The 21,453-nt window shown below is 37.6% G+C and overlaps 1 protein-coding gene across 1 annotated transcript in view; it reads left to right on the top strand.

Annotated features, from left to right (window-relative positions):
* Positions 1–21,453, top strand: part of SCP2 (sterol carrier protein 2) — a 127,922-nt gene that overhangs the window by 6,033 nt on the left and 100,436 nt on the right. The window contains 4 exon segments of the mRNA XM_058717355.1: positions 1,275–1,332; positions 1,957–2,028; positions 5,550–5,681; positions 8,360–8,424. Coding sequence (XP_058573338.1) covers positions 1,275–1,332; positions 1,957–2,028; positions 5,550–5,681; positions 8,360–8,424 — 327 coding nt within the window.

Raw genomic sequence — 21,453 nt, 5'->3', positions numbered from 1 at the left:
CCCCACACATGCACAGCCTCACTCGCTATCAGTAATCTGCACCAGAATGGGGCATTTGTTATAATCAGTAAACCTAAACTGACACATCATTGTCATTCAGAGTCTATAGCTTACATTAGGGTTCCGTTGTGGTGTTGTATATTCTAGGTTTGCACAAATGTATAATGACATGTATCCATTGTAATACCATACAGAATATGGGGTGCCTGGGTGGCTCAGTTGGTTAAACATCTGACTTTGGCTCAGGTCATGATCTCATGGTCTGTGGGTTCGAGCCCTGTGTCTATGCTGTCAGCACAGAGCCTGGAGTCTGCTTCAGATTCTGTGTCTCCCTCTCTTTCTGCCCCTCCCTCGCTGTCACTCTCTCTCTCTCTCAAAAAATAAACAAACATTAAAAAAAAAATCATACAGAATAGTTTTATTGCCTTGAAAATCCTCTGTGCTCTGCCTATTCATCCCTCTTTTCCCTCAACCTCTGACAACCACTAATCTGTACTATCTCCATAGTTTTGCCTTTTCCAGGATGTCATATAGTTGGAATCATACAGTCTGTAGGCTTTGCAGATTGACTTCTTCACTTAGTAACATGCATTTAAAATTCCTCCATGTCTTTTCTTTGTTTTTTTAAAGTTTATTCGTTTATTTTGAGAGAGAGAGAGAAAGAGAGAAAATGTATGCGTGAGAGAGCACAAATGGGAGGGGCAGAGAGAGTGGGGAGAGAAAATCCCAAGCAGGCTCTGAACTGTCAGGGCAGAGTCCAACAAGGAATTCTTCTCTGTGCCATGAACCGTGAGATCATGACCTGAGCCAAAGCCAGTATTTAGATGCTAACTGACTGAACCAACCAGGCACCACCCTCTGTGTCTTTTCATGACTTGATAGTCCATATCTTTTTAGTACTGAGTAGTGTTCCATGTGCCACAGTTTATTTATCTATTCACCTACTAAAGACATTTTGGTTACTTAACAAGTCTTGGCAGTTATTTAAAATTGCTATAAATGTGCCTGTGTGGGCTTTTGTTGTGGACATAAGTTTTCAACTCATTTGCATAAATACCAAGGATTGCTGGATTAATGTTGGACTGGAAGCTCCCCGAGTGCAAGGACTGTATATTATTTATTGTCAGAGTCCAGGAACATGATAGGTGCTCAGTATGTTAGGTGCTCAGTGTGTTTTTGTGTAAGCTAATAGATGAATGAATTTCTGCAGTGCTCTGTTGTGAGAAAAATCTAACTATATTTGCTTCTGTTATTATTTCCTTCTATATTTCTAGTTCCTAAAGCCTGGACTTGAGAATTCAAGAGACTATCCTGACTTGGCAAAAGAAGCAGGTAAAATAGAAAATTTAGGTATTTGAACATTGATGTTACTGTGTAGTCTATCTTGATTGTGGAACAACCTTGCAACCGTAAAAAGAATCCTGGGTCAAGGAGAAGAACCTATACAGATAATTGCTTACTGATTCATTAGGAAGGACAAAGGGAAAAGAGCTTGGGCTAATTTTTAGCTAGATAGCCAGGGCAAACAGTGGCCTTTGATTTTATGTACTATCCAACTGTTTAGTGTGACAGCAAAGGGCTCTGTGGGAGTCCCCCCCTGCCCCCCAATAATGATATTCTTTCCAATTTTGCCCTTTAGAGGTACAGTGGAGTCACAGAGATGAGTAAGACAAGGACCTTGCCACTAAGGGGGTTTAAGATTTTGGGGTTTAATATATTTATAGTTAGTATATAAGTATCATAAAGGAGGTATGAAAAAGTGATGTAGTAGCTTAGAGGAAGAAATGGTTATTTCTCAATGGAGAGGTCTGAGAGGATTTGATGAAGGTTTGTCATTTGAATTGAACATAGACTATTTGGAGGTAGATCTACTCTGGGAAAACTCTAAACTTAATTTTTACTCACCTAAAGCAAATACTCAAAGCACTATTTGATTAAACACTTTTGTTTTTATAGGCCAGAAGGCTTTATCTGATGCACAGATCCCTTATTCAGTAGTGGAACAGGCATGTGTTGGCTACGTTTATGGTATGTGGTAAACTATATATTCTAAAAGTGTTTCACCTAATATAGCAGCAACTTCATAAACAGTGCAGAGGCATTTGTAAATTTTAACCCTCAAAAATCAGAATTCAGAGTCTTACTCCTATCATTCCTAGATTTCCCTTATGTGTTAGCCTAGTTTAATATATGTCTTTGCCATTGTTTATTGCCAAAACAGGAGATAAATTAAAAAAAAAATTGTTTATCTTTAAAAAACAAAAAATTGCCCATAGTTCTACCATATAAAGATACTGTTCAGAAGATAAATATTTGTTCTTTGTTATTTTAAAATTTGTAAACATTTACTTTTTTGTATCCAATAAAATTTTTTATTAAACTTTTTTCTTTTCTTTTTATTTTTTTAATTTACATCCAAATTAGTTAGCATATAGTGCAACAATGATTTCAGGAGTAGATTTCTTAATGCCCCTTACCCATTTAGCCCATCCCCCCTCCCACACCCCCTTCAGTAACCCTCTGTTTGTTCTCCATATTTATGAGTCTCTTATGGTTTTGTTCCCCCTCCCTGTTTTTATATTATTTTTGCTTCCCTTCCTTTATGTTCATCTGTTTTGTCTCTTAAAGTCCTCATATGAATTAAGTCATATGGTATTTGTCTTTCTCTGACTGACTAATTTCACTTAGCATAATACCTTCTATTTTTATCCACGTAGTTGCAAATGGCAAGATTTCATTCTTTTTGATTGCCAAGTAATACTCCATTGTGTATATATACCACATCTTCTTTATCCATTCCTCCATCGATGGACGTTTGGGCTCTTTCCATACTTTGGCTATGGTTGATAGTGCTGCTATAAACATTGGGGTGCATGTGTCCCTTTGAAACAGCATACCTATATCCCTTGGATAAATACCTAGTAGTGCAATTGCTGGGTCGTAGAGTAGTGCTCTTTTTAAATTTTTGAGGAACCTCCATACTGTGTTCCAGAGTGGCTGCGCCAGCTTGCATTCCCATATCAAACTTTTTCTAACTAGGAAAAGAATATACACTAATTATAACAAAAAAAGGAAACAGAAAAAGACAAGAAAAAATAAATCACCTGTAATCCCATTGTCCAGTTCAGAAATTATCACCATTAATTTTTGGTGTTATCCTTCAGTGAATATGAATGCATGCGAGTATGCATGCATATACAACTTTCTCTTCAAGAAAATTAGGTCCTAGGGCACCTGGCTGGCTTAGTCAGAAGTATGTGCAACTCTTGATCTCTGGATCGTGAGTTTGAGTCCAATATTAGGTGTAGAGGTTATTTAAATAAATAAAACTTAAAAAAGAAAAAAAATAATGAGGTCCTAGTATACATACTTTTTGGTAACCTACTTTTCTCATTTTAGTATTGTCAGTATTCTCCATTAAGTCTTCCTTTATGTTATCATTAACATTAAAAAAAAATTTTTTTTTTACATTTATTTATTTTTGAGAGACAGAGTGAGACAAAGTGAGAGTGGGGGAGGGGCAGAGAGAGAGGGAGACATAGAATCTGAAACAGGCTCCAGGATCTGAGCTGTCAGCACAGAGCCCGACATGGGGCTCAAACTTACGGACCGCGAGATCATGACCTGAGCCGAAGTCGGACGCTCAACTCACTGGGCCACCCAGGTGCCCCAGCATTTTTTCAATTAAGTTTTTTTTTTTTTTTCTGGACTTGATGAAGTATTTACATGGTACAAAAATACCAAAGGTGGATGGTTATATAGTGGAAAATCTCACACTTATTCCTGTCTCCCTGTCTCATGGTTACCTTCACTTAGACATCCAGTTTCACTAATTTCTGGTGTATCTTTTCAGAAGTGATTTGTACATATACAAGTATGTGTGAGTGTGTAAGTTCCCCTTTCCCCTTTTGTTACATACATGGTAGCATAATATACACACTATTTTGTATCTTAAATTTTTTTTCTTTTTTACTTAGTAGTTCTTGGCTACTGTTCCAAATTGTATCATAAAGAGCTTCCTTGGTCTATTTTTAATGATAGCATAAAATTCCATTGAATAGATATATCATAATTTATTGAATCCATTGCCTTTCAATGGACATTTAGAATGTACCCAGTCTTTCTACAGCCTTCTTAATGAGTGTATGATTTTCTAGTCTTTGGGATTTACTACAGTTTATTTAGTAGTAGTAATGATATCCTGTTCTTGGACATTTTCTTCCTTTATTCATTCATTCATTCATGGGACATTTTAAATTTTTTCTGATTTCTAGTTATCATAAAAGGCTTTGGGGTGCCTGGGTGGCTCAGTCGGTTAAGTATTTGACTTCAGCTCAGGTCATGATCTCACAGTTCAGGGGTTTGAGCCCCACATTGGGCTCTGTGCTGACAGCTCAGAGCCTGAAGCCTGCTTGGAGCCTGAAGCCTGCTTCCCAAACTTGTGTCTCCCTCTCTCTCTCTGCCCCTCCCCCGCTCACGCTCTGTCTCTCTCAGTCTCTCAATAATAAATGAACGTTAAAAAAAGTTTTTGAAAAAAGGCTATAGTAAGCATAACCGTAGGTGAGTCTGTGTGCATATCTGTGGTTATTTTTTTGAGATTTCAAGATACCAAGAGAATCCTCAAAGGGACATTTACTAGGTCAGAGAGATACACAATGTATTTATTGAAAAGGAGGTCCTGAACTTCGCTGTTTTCCCTGAAGACTTCTGAAGAGTCTGTACCTTCAGATGTTCCCATTACATTGCTCTAGCATGTCTGCCTTGGTGGCCGTGTTACTTGGCAAAGGGAGTCAAATGTGTATTCAGCTTGGATCACTATTTTTTTGTAATGACCTGCCTCATAGGATCTTTTAAACTTTTTGAAGTTGTGGAACCTTTATATGAAGAGAAAAATCATAGCCTTTTAAAATTTTATTTTATTTTTTATTTCCATTTTTAAATTACTATTATTTTTTAATGTTTGTTTATTTTGAGAGAGAAAGACAGAGAACAAGCAGGGAAGGGGCAGAGAGAGGGAGACACAGAATCCCAAGCAGGCTACGCACTGTCAGCGCAGAGCCCGATGCTGGGCTTGAACTCACAAACTGAGATCATGACCCGAACTGAAATTAAGAGTCAGACGCTTAACCAACTGAGCCACCCAGGCTCCCTGAGAAAGTCATAGCCTTTTAATCAGATGGTATAGTTTTAAAGATTTGTAAAGAAGTATAAATGAAACATTGCTTCCTTTATCATGTAGCACTAGCCAGATTGAATTGTTCGCTATTACTTGGTCATTTCTCTACTTTCCTATTGTAACATGTAGAGAAAGTACATATCATACTGTGTTTTGAGGATTTTTCATATTTGGAGTGTAAATGATGCTTAATGCAAAACCTTTTTCTGAGTAAGATGTCGGTTTATTTATTGTTCTGCCTGTGTTGTATGCTAGGCAAAGGCATAATACTGGAAAAAAACAACAACAACCATACTGTGGTATTATGTTGCATTGCAGCTTCATAAATTCCCATGTTGTAGATATTATAGTTTTTGTTTCTTTTTCTGTACAGGTGAGTCTACCTGTGGGCAGAGGTCTATCTATCACAGTTTGGGACTGACTGGAATTCCTATAATTAACGTCAACAATAACTGTGCTACTGGTTCTACTGCTTTGTTTATGGCCCGGCAGCTGATAGAGGGTGGTGAGGATTGTTTATTTGTCTACTGTACTTAAATAGACATGGGGCAATATCTATTGCCCTTCCATCATTTCTCTCTATGACCATCAGAGGGATTGATTGATTGATTGATTTTTAAAGTTTATTTATTTATTTTGAGAGAGAGAAAGCACAAGTAAGGGAGGGGCAGAGAGAGGGAAAGAGAGAGAGAATCCCAAACAGGCTCTGGGCCATCAGCACAGAGCCAGAGGTGGGGCTTAAACCCACAAACCATGAGATCATGATCTGAGCCAAAATCAAGAGTCATATGCTTAACAGAGTTGAGCCACCCACGTGCCCCAGAGGGATTGCTTTTATAATGTGTATCTTTTTTTAAATTATTTTTTTAAGTTTATTTATTTATTTTGAGAAAGAGAGAGAGTGTGCTTGTGCACATGCATGCCAGGGGTGGGGCAGAGAGAGAGAGAATCTCAAGCAGGCTCTGCTCTGTCAGCACGGAGCCCAACTCAGGGCACGATCTTGTGAACTGTGAGGTTATGACCTGAGCTGAAATCAAGGGTTGGATGCTTAACCAGCTGAGCCACCCAGGCACCCCTATAATGTAGATCTTTTTAAAAAATAACAGCTGTAAGGGCATCTGGGTGGCTCAGCCGGTTGAGTGTCCAACGTTGTCTCAGGTCATGATTTCACAGTTTGTGAGTCTGAGCCTCTCATTGGGCTCGCTGCTATCAGCACAGAGCCCACTTTGGATCCTCTGTCCCCCTCTGTCTCTGCCCCTCCCCTGCTCACGCTCTCTCTCTCAAAAATAAAAATAAAAAGAAAACGTTAAAAAAATAAAAAATAATAATTTTATTGAGATCTAATTTATGTACCATAAGTTCACCTTTTGAAACTATACAATTAAGTGTGTTTTAGTATAATCACAGATTTCATGTAACCATCACCACTATCTAGTGTTTTAGAACATTTTTATCACCCCAAAAAGAAACCCTGAACCTATCAGCAGTCACTCTTCATTTTCCCCTCTCCTAAACACCTGGTAACTACTAAGCTACTTTATGTCTCTGGATTTACCTATTCTGAACATTAAATGAATGGAAGCATATAATACATAGCCTTTTGTGCCTTCTTTCATTTAGCATAATGTTTCTACAGTTCATCTGTGTTGTGGCATATATCCCTACTTCATTATATTTCATGACCAAATAATGTTCCATTATATGGATAAACCACATTTTGTTTATCCAATTATCAATTAATGGCCATTGGATTGTTTCTATTTTTTGCCAATTATGAATAATGCTTCTATAAATATTTATGTACATTTTTTAGTGGCCATGTGTTTTTAGTTCTCTTGAGTATATATCATATTCTATATTTCCAAATATTCCAATGTATTTTATTAGGCCCTCTATTCTGTTCTGTTGGTTGTTGATTATTGCTCTACTACTCCACTATTGTTTTTGTTTGTTTGTTTTGTTTTATTTTTTTATTTTGAGTTTATTTATTTATTTTGAGAGAGTGAGAGAGCAAGAGCAGGGGAGGGGCAGAAAGAGAGGGAGAGAGAGAGAATCCCAAGCACTAATAGTGTTAGTGCAGAGCCCAGTGTGGGGCTTGAACCCATGAATGTGAGATCATGACCTGAGCTGAAGTCAAGAGTTAGATGCTTAACCAGCTGAGCCACCCAGGCACACCCCTGTTTGGTTTTGTTTTTTAGAGAGAAACAGAGAGAGTGCTCGAGTGGGAGAGAGGGGCAGAGGGAGAGAGTCTTAAGCAGGCTCCGCACTCAGGGCACTCAATGCAGAGCCTTACCTGGGGCTTGATTGCACAACCCTGGGATCATGACCTGAGCCCAAATCAAGAGTTGGATGCCCCACCAACTGAGCCACCTGAGTGCCCGTCCACTGTTATTTTAATTGTTGGAGCTTTATAATGTCTTATTGTTTGATAATGCTTGAGTCCTCTGTGCCCCTCACTTTGTTAGGTTTCTTCTTTTTTTTTAAAGAAAAATTTTGGTAATTCTTATTTTGCTGTTCAGCTGAACTTTAACATCATTTTTAAGGCATCCCCTCCCTCCAAAAATAATTCTGTTAAGATTTTAATCAGGATCCTTTAAAAAATTTTTAAATTTTATTTGTTTTAAAATTCAAAATTAGTTGTTTATGGGCGCCTGGGTGGCTCAGTTGGTTAAGTGTATGACTTTGGCTCAGGTCATGATCTGGCAGTTCGTGAGTTCAAGTGCTGCATAGGGCTCTGTGGTGACAGCTCAGAGCCTGGAGCCTGCTTTGGATTCTGTGTCTCCCTCTCTGCCATGCCCCCATTCATGCAGCGCTCTCTCTCTCTCTCTGTCTCGTGTGCGTGCACACGCTCTCTCTGTCTCAAAAAATGAATAAACATTAAAAAATAATTAATAAAAACCCAAAATTGGTTGTTTATATTTGTTTTCACTGAACCATATTTCCATATTAATAAAAAGTTTTATTAGCATACAAATTATTTAGAATAAAAGGAAGAATTGAATACGTAATTTTTCCTCTTATCTGGAATCATATAAGAATTTACTCTAATTTTTCACTTATTAAACATTTTGTCAGATTATAGCATCTTTTTCAATTTTATAGAAATTACTTAAAGTATTTAATGGTATTTGGTTAGGTGTCTTGAAGTTTAATTTTTCCTAATGATTACATTTTTCTTTCAAGGTATGGCAGATTGTGTCTTGGCTCTTGGGTTTGAGAAGATGGAGAAGGGACCCCTTTCATCAAATGTGAGTCTTACTGTTACTCTGGAGTTGTTAATAGTACTGTGAGAAAACTTTGCCCATCTGACTACTATAAATAGAACCTGTTAATAAGCAACAGAAAGCATAATTTGGTATAGTTATTAAATGAGCTGATATATTCACAATCTGAAATGTGACATTGTATATGTATGCATAAATTCTGGTATTTTAGAACAGTAAAGAATCAGAGATAATTTGGCTCAACCTCTTTACTTTGTCAATGATAAACCTGATGTTCAGAAATGTCAACTGACTGAATTTGAGGTGACTTACCTATTTAATTTGAGAGTCATTAATTCAAAAACTTAACAAATTGAAGAGGATTAATAAAGTGTGGGACTTCTGATTCTGGAAATGGAAAGCCAAATTATTTAAACCAGTTCTAGAGATGACAGTTAAAGTATTGGAATATAAAGAAAAAATCCTAAAGGCAAGAAGTGCTAAAGAGAGAGGAATTGCAGATGAATGCCAGAGAGTTTGAAGTATTTGAAGCACTTTTGCCTTGAATGCCTTTGATCAGGAAGCTGTGAGCTTTAATTTTGATGGTCCCCTGGAGTGAAGAGGCAAGTAGTCCTCCCAAGATCAGAAGTTTAATACTCACTCTGCACATTAAACTGGGGCCCTGCGGGGATAAACCCTTTGGGTAAGGGCAAATCTAAAGAAAAACTGTCTTTTTTTCCTGTGAGAGTTGTCTTGGTACCGAGCGGAATAGGGGAGAAAAAAAGAGAAGGAAAAAAACAAAAACAAAACACCAGAAAAACCTTTCACTGAAAAATCTTTCTTTGATATTCCTCATATGAGATTGCTACCAAAATTCTCATTACAGGACAGTTAGAGAAAACTCAAACCTTGAATTCAGTCTAAATTGGTTCCAGAATGGTAATTACCTAGGTACTTAACAGACACAAGTGTGAGTTTTCTTTTGGAGGAAAGCATCTTCTTTTGGAGGCTTTGAGAACTCTTCAAATAATTATCTAAGACATGCAGTAATAACCAGGCATTAAAGAAACAAGGCACCATAATTGGAAATATTGTAAGAATATTGGAAACTGCAAAAAGGGACATGATAGGCATGAAAAAAAAGAGTTTATAGAAAAGAAAAATAAAATGATTAAAAGTAAGAAATCAGAAGATAGGTTTGATAGCAGATTACACATGACTAAAAAGAGAATTAGTGAAACTGGACTAGGTTAGAAATAATTATTTAGTATACACTCTAAAGAGAAAAAAGATAAAAAGAGTTTAGATGATAGTGTGATAAGATATAATTATGTTTAATTGGGATTAATGGAGAAGAAGTGGTGAGAGAAGATAAGGCTTGGGCATTTTGTTTATCTTCTCCAAAAACCAGTGTTTAGTTTTGTAATAATACCCCGATTTCGAATCCGAGAGACCACCAAGGAGCCGATACCGATGCAAACGCACGAGGGTTGATTTGCAAGCTCGAGCTTGGGCCCAAGTATACCTGACACAGTGGAGCAGGAGCAGGGACTTGGACCCCTAGGTTAAGAGGGGTAGCAGTTTTATAGGGGCCAATGGCCAATGAGATTGTAACACACAGAAAGTTGCATAGTGATGTTAGTCCACACGCAGGTGGCCAATTGAATTACAATTTACCCTATAGTAAACTGTTTGAACTAGCCTATCACTCTGGTCAGAATTGGCACGCAAGTTTGGCGGGCAAAGGCGGGGTTTACATTCTTTGGCGGTTAGGGGTTCCATATTCCTATATGAGCCGGTTTCCAGTAAGGGTGTGCTCTGCGGCTTGACTAGGGTGGGGGAGTGTCTTAAGCAATAAGTAGGTCATGTGGGGGTTATACATGAGATGGTGGGTGTAGCATAAAATGGAGTTAGTCTTGCTCTGCTTGTCCAGGGATAAGGGAGTTTTGTTAAATTCCTTGGGTCCCACAGTTACATCGATGTTTTCTATTTGATACTTTGTCTCATTTATTTCCACTCTGATCTTTGTTATGTTCTTCTTCTACTAACTTTGGGCTTAGTTCTTCTTTTTATTGTTCTTTGAGGTGTAAAGTTAGGGTTTTGTCATGCGGGTTTTTTTTTTTGTTTTTGTTTTTGGTTGTTTTGGAGAAACAAAACAATCTTTCTCATTTCTCATTAATCATTTCTCATTTCTCCATATAGGAGTTTATTACTATGAACTTCCCCCTCTTAGAACTGCTTTTGCTGCATCCCATAAGTTTTGGTTGTTTTATTTCCATTTTAATTTATCTTAAAAAAGATATTTTTTAATTTCTTTGTCCCATTGGTTGTTCAGTAGCATGTTGTTTAATCTCCACATATTTGTGCATTTTCTAGTTTTCTTCTAGTTTCATGCCATTATGGTTGGAACAGATGCTTGATGATTTCAGTCTTGTTAAATTTATTAAGGGCCTACCACACGATTTATTCTGGAAAATGTTCCATGTACACCACAGAAGAATGTGTATTCTTTTGCTTTTGGATGGAATGTTCTGTATATGTCAGTTACGTCCATCTGGTCCAATGTTTCCTTATTGATTTTCTGTCTGACTAATCTATCTATTGATGAAAGTAGGGTATTAAAGTTCTATGTACAATTATTGAATGCTGTCTATCCCTCCCTTTAGGTCTGTTGACATTTGGTTTATATATTTAGGTGCTACTATGTTGGGTGCATGAAAAATTACAAATGTTATGTCATCTTGTTAGATTGACCCCTTTATCATTAGATAGATGGTTTTGAGGTTTTAAACCTGACTTAAAATAATAAGACCAGACATAATTATACTTTAATAAGTATATCAACATGTGAATGTAGAGGAGAGCCAAAATGATTAAGCGTTTTTCTTTAGATTGAATATTTGAATCTTATGTGTAATTAATAGAAGTGGATTTTAGTTTAATGACCTTCTTTGTCTCTTATTATAGCCTTTGTCTTAAAGTTTATTTTATCTGATATAAGTATAGTGACCTCAGCTTTCTTTTAGTTTTCATTTGAATAAAATATCTTTTCCATCCCTTTACTTTTTAAAAAAATATTTATTTATTTTGAGAGAGAATGAGTGAGCGTGTTCAAACATGCATATGTGAATGGGGGAGAGGCTGAGAAAGAGGGAGAGAGAGACTCCTAAGCAGGCTTCAGGATGTCACCATGGAGTCCAACGTGGGGCCCGATCTCAGGAACCATGAGATCGTGACCTGAGCCAAAATCAAATGTCAGATGCTTAAGTGACTGAGCCCACCCAGGTGCCTCATGTATATAATTTAAGAAGCAATTACCCTTAAAAAAAAATATATATATATATATTAGAAATTGCCAGTGCCTGGATGGCTTGTGCTGTTAGCACAGAGCCTGCTTGGGATTCTCTCCTCTCTCTGCCTCTTTTAACCCCCTTCAAAATAAATAAACTTAAAAAAAAAAACAACAAAAACTAGAGTCATTGCTTTATTATTATTTTTTTTAGTTTTATTTAAGTAGTCTCTACACCCAACATCTAACTCATGACCTTGAGATCAAGAGTTGCATTCTCTGCCGACTGTACCAGCCAGGCGCCCCTAAAACTAGAATCATTGTTAGAAAATGAGTTGAAGATAACTTTTAGCCTATTCATCTAAGACTTATGAGGTCAATCTGATTCATTTCTTTCTGTTCAAACATTAAAGGACCTCTACCTCAAATTAAGTTAAATATATGTGACAGTATCTCTTAGTAACCACAGGCATTGAAATCAACAAGAGCTATTTCCCATTTTCATTAGAGAACATTTTAAGAAAGTAGGAGATGTTAGGTTGGGTCTTAAAGACAATAAGAGATAATTATATGAAATTTTTATATAATAAATATGGATAATTATAATAATATAATAAAGATAATTAAAGATAGGGAAGCATGAGATCTTTCTGGGTATGGGAGAAAACATCATGAGCTAAGTCATGGATGGTGGAATAAACATAATATAATATGTTCAGAGGCACTTGGCTGGCTTAGTCGGTAGAGCATGTGACTCTACAAGCCCAACATTGTCATGGAGCCTACAAAAAAAAGTAATTAATATAATATGTTTAGGGGACAGTTTGAAAAACTGGATTGGAGGGTGGCAACTGGAGAAGAGTATGAAATAAGATTAAGTGATGCCTAATGAGAGTACCTGATATTTATGACACATGAAAAATTGACTTTTTTTCTTAAGTAGTGAATGATAAGTATCTTGGTAACTTGTATTTGAAAATTATTAAAAACCACATCTAGGTCTGGAGTTTTCTTTATGGGAAAGTTTTTAACCTTTTAAGTTTAGTAATTCAGTTTCTTTTTTTTTTTTTAATTTTGTTTTTACATTTATTTATTTTTGAGAAACAGTGTGAGACAAAGCATAAGCGGGGGAGGGGCAGAGAAGGAGACACAGAATCCGCAGCAAGCTCCAGGCTCTGAACAAGTGGTCAGCACAGAGCCTGATGCAGGGCTCAAACCCACGAACCGTGAGATCATGACCTGAGCTGAAGTTGGATGCTCAACCAACTGAGCCACCCAGGCACCCCAGTAATTCAGTTTCTTTAGTAAATATATTACTATTTATGTCATTATTATTTTTTTTTTTGAGTGAGCTTTGATAATGCCTTTTAAGGAATTTGTCCATTTCATCTACATTGTTGAATTTATTGACAAAAAGTTGATCATGTTATTCCCATAGTATCTCTTTAAAGTAAGATCTTTATTTATTTATTTATTTTTAATGTTTATTTATTTTTGAGAGAGAGAGAGATTGAGAGAGCTGGGGAAGGGCAGAAAGAGAGGGAGACACAGAATCCAAAGCAAGCTCCAGGCTTTGAGTTGTCAGCATAGAGCCTGATGTGGGGCTCAAACCCATGAACTGCAGATCATGACCTGAGCTGAAGCCATATGCTTAACCAACTGAGCCACCCAGGCATCTAAAATAGGATTTTTATTTATTTATTTATTTTTAAATGTTTATTTATTTTTTTGAGACAGAGAGAGGCAGAGCATGAATGGGGGAGGGTCACAGAGAGAGAGGGAGACACAGAATCCAAAGCAGGCTCCAGGCTCTGAACTGTCAGCACAGAGCCCGACGTGGGGCTTGAACTCATGGACCATGAGATCCTGACCTGAGCTGAAGTTGGACGCTTAACCGACTGAGCCACCCAGGAGCCCCTAAAATAGGATTTTTAGACGTGTCCTTGTTCTTCCTCTGATGTTGTTAATCTTTGTCTTCTCTCTTTTTCCCATGATGAATAAAATAAAAGGTGTTTACCAATTTTATTGATCTTGTCAGAGTGCCAGCTTTTATTTTCATTGGTTTTTCTCTATTATTTCTGTTTTCTGTTCCATTCTGTTAATTTCTATTTATTTCATTCTGCTCACTTTCTAGTTACATCTGCTATGATCCTTAATATTTCCTTTTTTTTTTACATTGGGTTTAACTTGCTCTTTATTTTTATAGTCTATAAAGTTGGAGGCTTAGGTCATTGCTTTTAAATCTGGCCTTTTTTCAAATGTAGGTATTTGATACTATACATTCTTTTAAAACACTGCTTAAGCAGCATACCGTAAATTAAAAAAAAAATTTTTTAATGTTTATTTTTGAGAGAGAGAGAGAGTGGGCAAAAGGTAGAGAGAGAGGGAGACACAGAATCCGAAGCAGGCTCCAGGCTCCAAGCTGTCAGCACAGAGCCCAATGCGGGACTTGAACTCATGAACCACAAGATCATCACTTGAGCTGAAGTCGGATGCTTAACCGACTGAGCCACCCAGGAGCCCCCATACCATACGTTTTTTTATGTCATGCTTTTATTTTCATTTATTTCAAATTATTTTTAAATTTCAAAAAAAAAAGGGGGGGGGGGTAAACCAGGAAACACTCTTAACTGTAGAGAACAAACTGATGGTTACCAGAGGGGAGGCGGGTGGGGAGGGGGGATGTTATGATGAGCATAACAAATGTTGTATGTAAGTGATGAATCACTAAATTCTGCAGCTGTAACTAATATTACACTGTATGTTAACTAACTGGAATCTAAATTAAAACTTGAAAAAAATTTTTCCATTGTGATTTCTTCTCTCACCCATGTGTTAGAAGCATGTTGTTTAATTTTTAAATATTTAGGCATTTTTCAGATATCTTTCTGTTCTTGGTTTTTATTAAAAAATTTTTTTTAATGTTTATTATAAACTTTTGAAGGAGGGTGAGAGCACAAGCAGGGGAGGGGAAGAGAGAGATGGAGACTGAGGATCAGAAGCAGGTTTTACGCTGACAGCAGGAACCTGATGCGGGGCTGGAACCATGATCCAACCGTGAGATCATGACCTGAGCCAAAATTTGATGCTTAACCATCCAGCCACCCAGGCACCAGGCCACCCACACACCCCTATTTGTTTCTATTTTAAATCTCTGTGGTCAGAGAATATACTTTGTATGATATGAATACTTTTTAATTACTGAGACTTACTTTTTGGCTCGGGATATGGTCTATTTTGATAAATAGTCTGTGCACTTTCATATGTATTCTGATGTTATTGGGTGGAGTGTTCTGTAAATGCTAAGTCATATTGGTTGTTAATATTGATCAAATCTTCATATCCTTACTGATTTTCCTGTCTACTTGTTCTGTCAGTTATTCAGAGGGGAAGTATTGAGATCTTCTGCTAAATCTGTGGATTTGTCTATTCCTTTCAGTTCTATCAGTTTTTGTTTCATGTATTCAAGCTCTGATATTAGGTACACTAACATTTAGGATTGTTAGGTACTTGATAATTGACCCCTTCATCATTGTGAGATAATCCTCTTTATTGTAGTGTTCCTTGATCTTAGATCTATTTTGTCTGATATAAACATAGGCATTTCAGCTTTCTGTTGATTAGAATTAGAATAGTATATCTTTTCCCATCCTTTTTCCTATTTCTGTCTTTGTTTGAATTAGGCTTTTTAAAATTGAGGTGTAATTGAGATGCACAATTATATTACTTTCAGGTGTACAACATAATGGTCCGATATTTGCATATATTGTGAAATGATCACCACAATAAGTCTGGTTAGCGTTTGTCACCAAACTTAGTTACAAGACTTTTTTCTTTTTTTTTTTTTAAATTTTTTTTTCAACGTTTTTTATTTATTTTTGGGACAGAGAGAGACAGAGCATGAACGGGGGAGGGGCAGAGAGAGAGGGAGACACAGAATCAGAAACAGGCTCCAGGCTCCGAGCCATCGGCCCAGAGCCTGACGCGGGGCTCGAACTCACGGACCGCGAGATCGTGACCTGGCTGAAGTCGGACGCTTAACCGACTGCGCCACCCAGGCGCCCCACAAGACTTTTTTCTTATGATGAGAACTTTTAAGGACTTTAAAGATTTACAGTCTTAGCAACTTTTGAATATGCAGTAAAGTCTTATTGACTATAGTCACCATGTTGTACATTATATCTCCATGACTTTTTAATAGATTTTATTTTTAAGTAAGCCCTACACCCAGCATGGGGTCTGAACTGACAACCCTGAGATCAAGAGTTGTATGCTCTACTGACTGAGCTAGCCAGGTTCCCCGCCACTGCCTCGGCCATGACTTTTTAATTTTATAACCTGAAGTTTGTACCTTTTGCCTACCCTCTGACAACTACCAATCTGTTCTCTGTATCTGTGAGCCGGTCGTTGTTGTTTTTTGAGAATCCACATGTAAGTGAGATCATATGGTATTTGTCATTCTCTGACTTATTGCACTTAGTTTTTCATAATGCACTAAGGTCCATCCATGTTGTCATAGATGGCAAGATTTCATTCTTCTTCTTGCTCCTCCTCCTCCTCTTCCTCTTTCTCCTCCTCTTTCTCCTTCTCCTTCTCCTTCAAGTAATCTCTATACCCAACTTGGGGCTCAAACTCACAAGCCTGAGATCAAGAGTTTTATGCTCCACCAACTGAGCTAGCCAGGTACCCCATGATTTCATTCTTTTTTATGGATGAATAATATTCTATTATATGTATGTGCATGTATGTATATGTGTGTGTATATATGTATATGTGTGTGTGTGTGTGTATATATATATATATATATATATATGTATATATGTGTGTGTATCTATATGTCTATATGGCCCTCATTGTCTTTATGCATTCATCTGTTGATGGGCACTTAGCACTTAGGTTGTTTCCATATCTTGGCTGTTGTAAATAATGCTGCAGTAAGCATGGGGGTGCATATATTTTTTGGAGTTAGTGTTTTTGTTTTCTTTTGATAAATACCCAGAAGTGGAACTGCTGAATCATATGGTATTTCTCTTTTTAATTTTTTGAGGAGCTGCTATACTATTTTTCATAGTGGCTGAAATTTACATTTGCACCTGTAGTGCACAAAGGTTCCCTTTTTCTCCACATCCTTGCCAATACTTATTATTTCTTGTCTTTTTGATAATTGCCATTTTAACAGGTATGAGGTGATATATCAGTGTGGTTTTTGAATTAGATTTTTGTAGGCAACATATAGTTGGGTCTTGCTTTTTAACAATTTATCAGTCTCCTCTTTTTAACTGGGCTTTTTGTATCCTTTTTATTTAATGTGGCTATTGATATATAGGGTTTAAATTAATAGCTGAAACTAATACCTACTGGCTTCTACCAGCTTGCGAGACTCTTGCGTGATTGTGCACAACTCTTCTCATCTTTGCTTTCAGTGATTTAAATTGGCTGTAGTGGAAGTATTTACATCACAAAAATTGGCAAATACATCAGTTATGCCTCCCTGACCCTCATGAGCCTGTTAGTAAATGTTTACTTGGACAACATTAGTTTAAAATTTTTTTAATGTTTATTTATTTTTGAGAGAGAGTACAAGCAGAGGAGGTGCAGAAACAGAGAGGCACAGACAGAATCCGAAGCAGGCTCCAGGTTCTGAGCTGTCAGCACAGGGCCCAACGTGGGGCTCAAACTCATGAACTGTGAGATCACGACCTGAGCCAAAATCGGGCACTTACCTGACTAAGCCACCCAGAAGCCCCAAGGACAGCACTAGTTTAAATCTACTACTTACTATCTTGCTATTTTTGTTGTTGTTGTTGTTGTTGTTCAATGTCTTCTTTTTCCCTTTTTCTCTTTGTTTTCTGCTAATTGAGTTTTTTTGTGTGTGTAATTTCACTTTAGTTTTTTTTTTAGTTGGATTTTTTTTTATTCCATAAAACTCTTGGAATACACTTTTTTAATTTATTTATTTATTTATTTATTTATTATTTTTTTTTTTTCAATGTTTTTTATTTATTTTTGGGACAGAGAGAGACAGAGCATGAACGGGGGAGGGGCAGAGAGAGAGGGAGACACAGAATCGGAAACAGGCTCCAGGCTCCGAGCCATCAGCCCAGAGCCTGACGCGGGGCTCGAACTCACGGACCGCGAGATCGTGACCTGGCTGAAGTCGGACGCTTAACCGACTGCGCCACCCAGGCGCCCCTTATTTTTTAAATTTACATACAAGTTAGTTAGCTATAGTGCAACAATGATTTCAGGAGTAGATTCCTTAATGCCCCTTACCCATTTAGCCCATCCCCCACTCCCACAACCCCTCCAGCAACCCTCTGTTTGTTCTCCATATTTAAGAGTCTCTTATGTTTTTGTCCCCCTCCTTGTTTTTATATTGTTTTTGTGTCCCTTCCCGTATGTTCATATGTTGTGTCTAAAAGTCCTCATATGAGTGAAGTCATATGATATTTGTCTGTCTCTGACTGACTCATTTTGCTTAGCATAATACCCTCTAGTTCCATCTACGTGGTTGCAAATGGCAAGATTTCTTTCTTTTTGATTGCTGAGTAATACTCCATTGTGTGTGTGTGTGTGTGTGTGTGTGTGTGTGTGTGTGTATGTGTGTATATATATATATATATATATATATATATATATATATATATATATGTATATACCACATCTTCTGTATCCATTCATCCATCGATGGACATTTGGGCTCTTTCCATACTTTGGCTGTTGTTGATAGTGCTGCTATAAACATCGGGGTTCATGTGCCCCTTTGAAACAGCATACCTGTATCTCTTGGATAAATACCTAGTAGTGCAATTGCTAGGTCATAGGGTAGTTCTATTTTTAATTTTTTGAGGAACCTTCATACTGTGTTCCAGAGTGGCCGTACCAGTTTGCTTTCCCACCAGTAGTGCAAAAGAGATCCTCTTTCTCTGTATCCTTGTCAACATCTGTTGTTGCCTGAGTTGTTAATTTTTGTCATTTTGACAGACGTGGGGTGGTATCTCATTGTGGTTTTGATTTGTATTTCCCTGGTGATGAGTGATGTTGAGCATTTTTTAATGTGTCAGTTGGCCATCCGGGTGTCTTCTTTGGAAAAGTGTCTATTCATGTCTTTTGCCCATTTCTTCACTGGATTATTTTTTGGGTTTTTTGGGTGTGGAGTTTGATAAGTTCTTTATAGATTTTGGATACTAACCCTTTATCTGATATGCCATTTGCAAATATCTTTTCCCATTCTGTTGGTTGCCTTTGAGTTTTGTTGATTGTTTCCTTCACTGTGCAGAAGGTTTTTATCCTGATGAGGCCCCTATAGTTCATTTTTGCTTTTGTTTCCCTTGCCTCCGGAGATGTGTTGAGTAAGAAGTTGTTGCAGCCAAGATCATAGAGGTTTTTGCCTGCTTTCTCCTCGAGGATTTTGATGGCTTCCTGTCTTACATTTAGGTCTTTCATCCATTTTGAGTTTATTTTTGTGTATGGTATAAGAAAGTGGTCCAGGTTCATTTTTCTGCATGTTGCTATCCATTTCAGAGCATGTGCACATATGTGTTCTCTGTCTGTCTCTTTTTGTCTCCAGTTCTCTTCTCTGTGAATTCTAGATGGCTTGGTCTCTTTGAGTTCTGAACTCTGTTTCTTCAACTTAGGATGATTGCTGGACTCCATGTTACTCCTCCCTGTTCTTTCCAAGTAGCAATCTGGGGAAAATCATAATGCTCATCTTACTTGTTTTCCTTCTCTTAGAGATCTCTATGCTGTGCTTTATACTTGTACATTGAAAATTGTTGCTTTATATATTTTGTCCAAGCTTTTAGATGATTAAGCTAGAAGGATAAATATGTTTTCTGTAATCCATCTTGTCTAGAAGCAGAAGTTATATATCATTGTTTTAATTAGCACCCCTTTTTTACTTAGCAGTGAACATTTTCTCTTTAAAAAAAACTTTTTTTTAATTTTTTTTTTTTATTTTTAAAAATTTACATCCAAATTATTTAGCACATAGTGCAACAATAATTTCAGGAGTAGATTCCTTAGTGCCCCTTACCCATTTAGCCCATGCCCCCTCCCACAACCCCTCCAGCAACCCTCTGTTTGTTCTCCATATTTAAGAGTCTCTTATGTTTTAAAAAAAATTTTTTTTTAATGTTTATTTATTTTTGAGACAGAGAGAGACAGAGCATGAATGGGGGAGGGGCAGAGAGAGAGGAAGACACAGAATCGGAAGCAGGCTCTAGGCTCTGAGCCATCAGCCCAGAGCCTGATGCGGGGCTTGAACTCACGAGCCGTGAGATCGTGACCTGAGCTGAAGTCGGACGCTCAACTGACTGAGCCACCCAGGTGCCCCAAGAGTCTCTTATGTTTTATCTCCCTCCCTGTTTTTATATTATTTTGCTTCCCTTCCCTTATATTCATCTGTTCTGTGTCTTAAAGTCCTCATATGAGTGAAGTCATATAATACTTGTCTTTCTCTGACTAATTTCACTTAGCATAATACCTTCTAGTTCCATCCACATAGTTGTAAATGGCAAGATTTCATTCTTTTTGATGCCGAGTAATACTCTATTGTATATATATATATATATACCACATTTTCTTTATCCATTCATCCATCGATGGACATTTGGGCTCTTTCCATACTCTGGCTGTTGTTGATAGTGCTGCTATAAACATTGGGGTGCATGTGCCCCTTTGAAACAGCACACCTGTATTCCTTGCATAAATGCCTAGTAGTGCAATTGCTGAGTCATAGGGTAGTTCTATTTTTAATTTTTTGAGGAACCTTCATACTGTGTTCCAGAGAGGCTGCACCAGCTTGCATTCCCAAAAAACTTTTTTTTCTTAATGTTTATTTTTGAGAGGGAGAGAGAGAGAGGGTGCAGGGGAGGAGCAGAGAGGGAGAAAGAGAATCCAAAGTGGACTCTGTGCTGACAGCAGAGAACCTGATGTGGGGCTTGAACTCATGAACCATGAGATCATGACCTGAGCTGAAGTCAGATGCTTAACTGACTGAGCCATCCAGGGGCCCCTTCTCTTTGTTTTTAAAAATTTCTTTAGGGGGCGCCTGGGTGGCGCAGTCGGTTAAGCCTCCGACTTCAGCCAGGTCACGATCTCACGGTCCGTGAGTTCGAGCCCCGCGTCAGGCTCTGGGCTGATGGCTCGGAGCCTGGAGCCTGTTTCCGATTCTGTGTCTCCCTCTCTCTCTGCCCCTCCCCCGTTCATGCTTTGTCTCTCTCTGTCCCAAAAATAAATAAAAAAAAAAAAAAAAAACGTTGAAAAAAAATTTCTTTAGAACTCTTATTTTTAAGATTTCTATGTTCAGAGATTCACAAGACCCATTTCTATCAAAATATCATTTGGATTGTCAAGTGTTTATCATATCTAACTAAATAATTTTCTTTCTTTAGGCCTATATTTTTTCTTTTTTTTCTCAATGTTTATTTTTGAAAGAGAGAGAGAGACAGAGCATGAGCAGGGGAGGGGCAGAGAGAGAGGGAGAGGGAGACACAAACTTCGAAGCAGGCTTCAGGCTCTGAGATGTCAGCACGGAGCCTGATGTGGGGCTCAAACTCACAGACCGTGAGATCATGACCTGAGCCGAAGTCAGATGCTTAACCCACTGAGCCACCCAGGCACCCCTATATTTTCTTAATCAAAGAGAAGGGCTTAACAGTATTCCCTCTGGAACTCCTTGTGGACCAAAAAATAATCCTCATTTATTCATTCAACAATTATAGAATGTTTGCTGTGTGGCAGGCCATATGCTAGTCATTGGTGTATGTGCAAAGGTGTATGAA

This window comes from Neofelis nebulosa, chromosome 2, assembly GCF_028018385.1.
Source record: "Neofelis nebulosa isolate mNeoNeb1 chromosome 2, mNeoNeb1.pri, whole genome shotgun sequence".
In the NCBI taxonomy this organism is placed as follows: domain Eukaryota; kingdom Metazoa; phylum Chordata; class Mammalia; order Carnivora; family Felidae; genus Neofelis; species Neofelis nebulosa.
The sequence above is the reverse complement of the archived record's forward strand: the minus strand, read 5'-3'. Positions and strand labels throughout refer to the sequence as shown.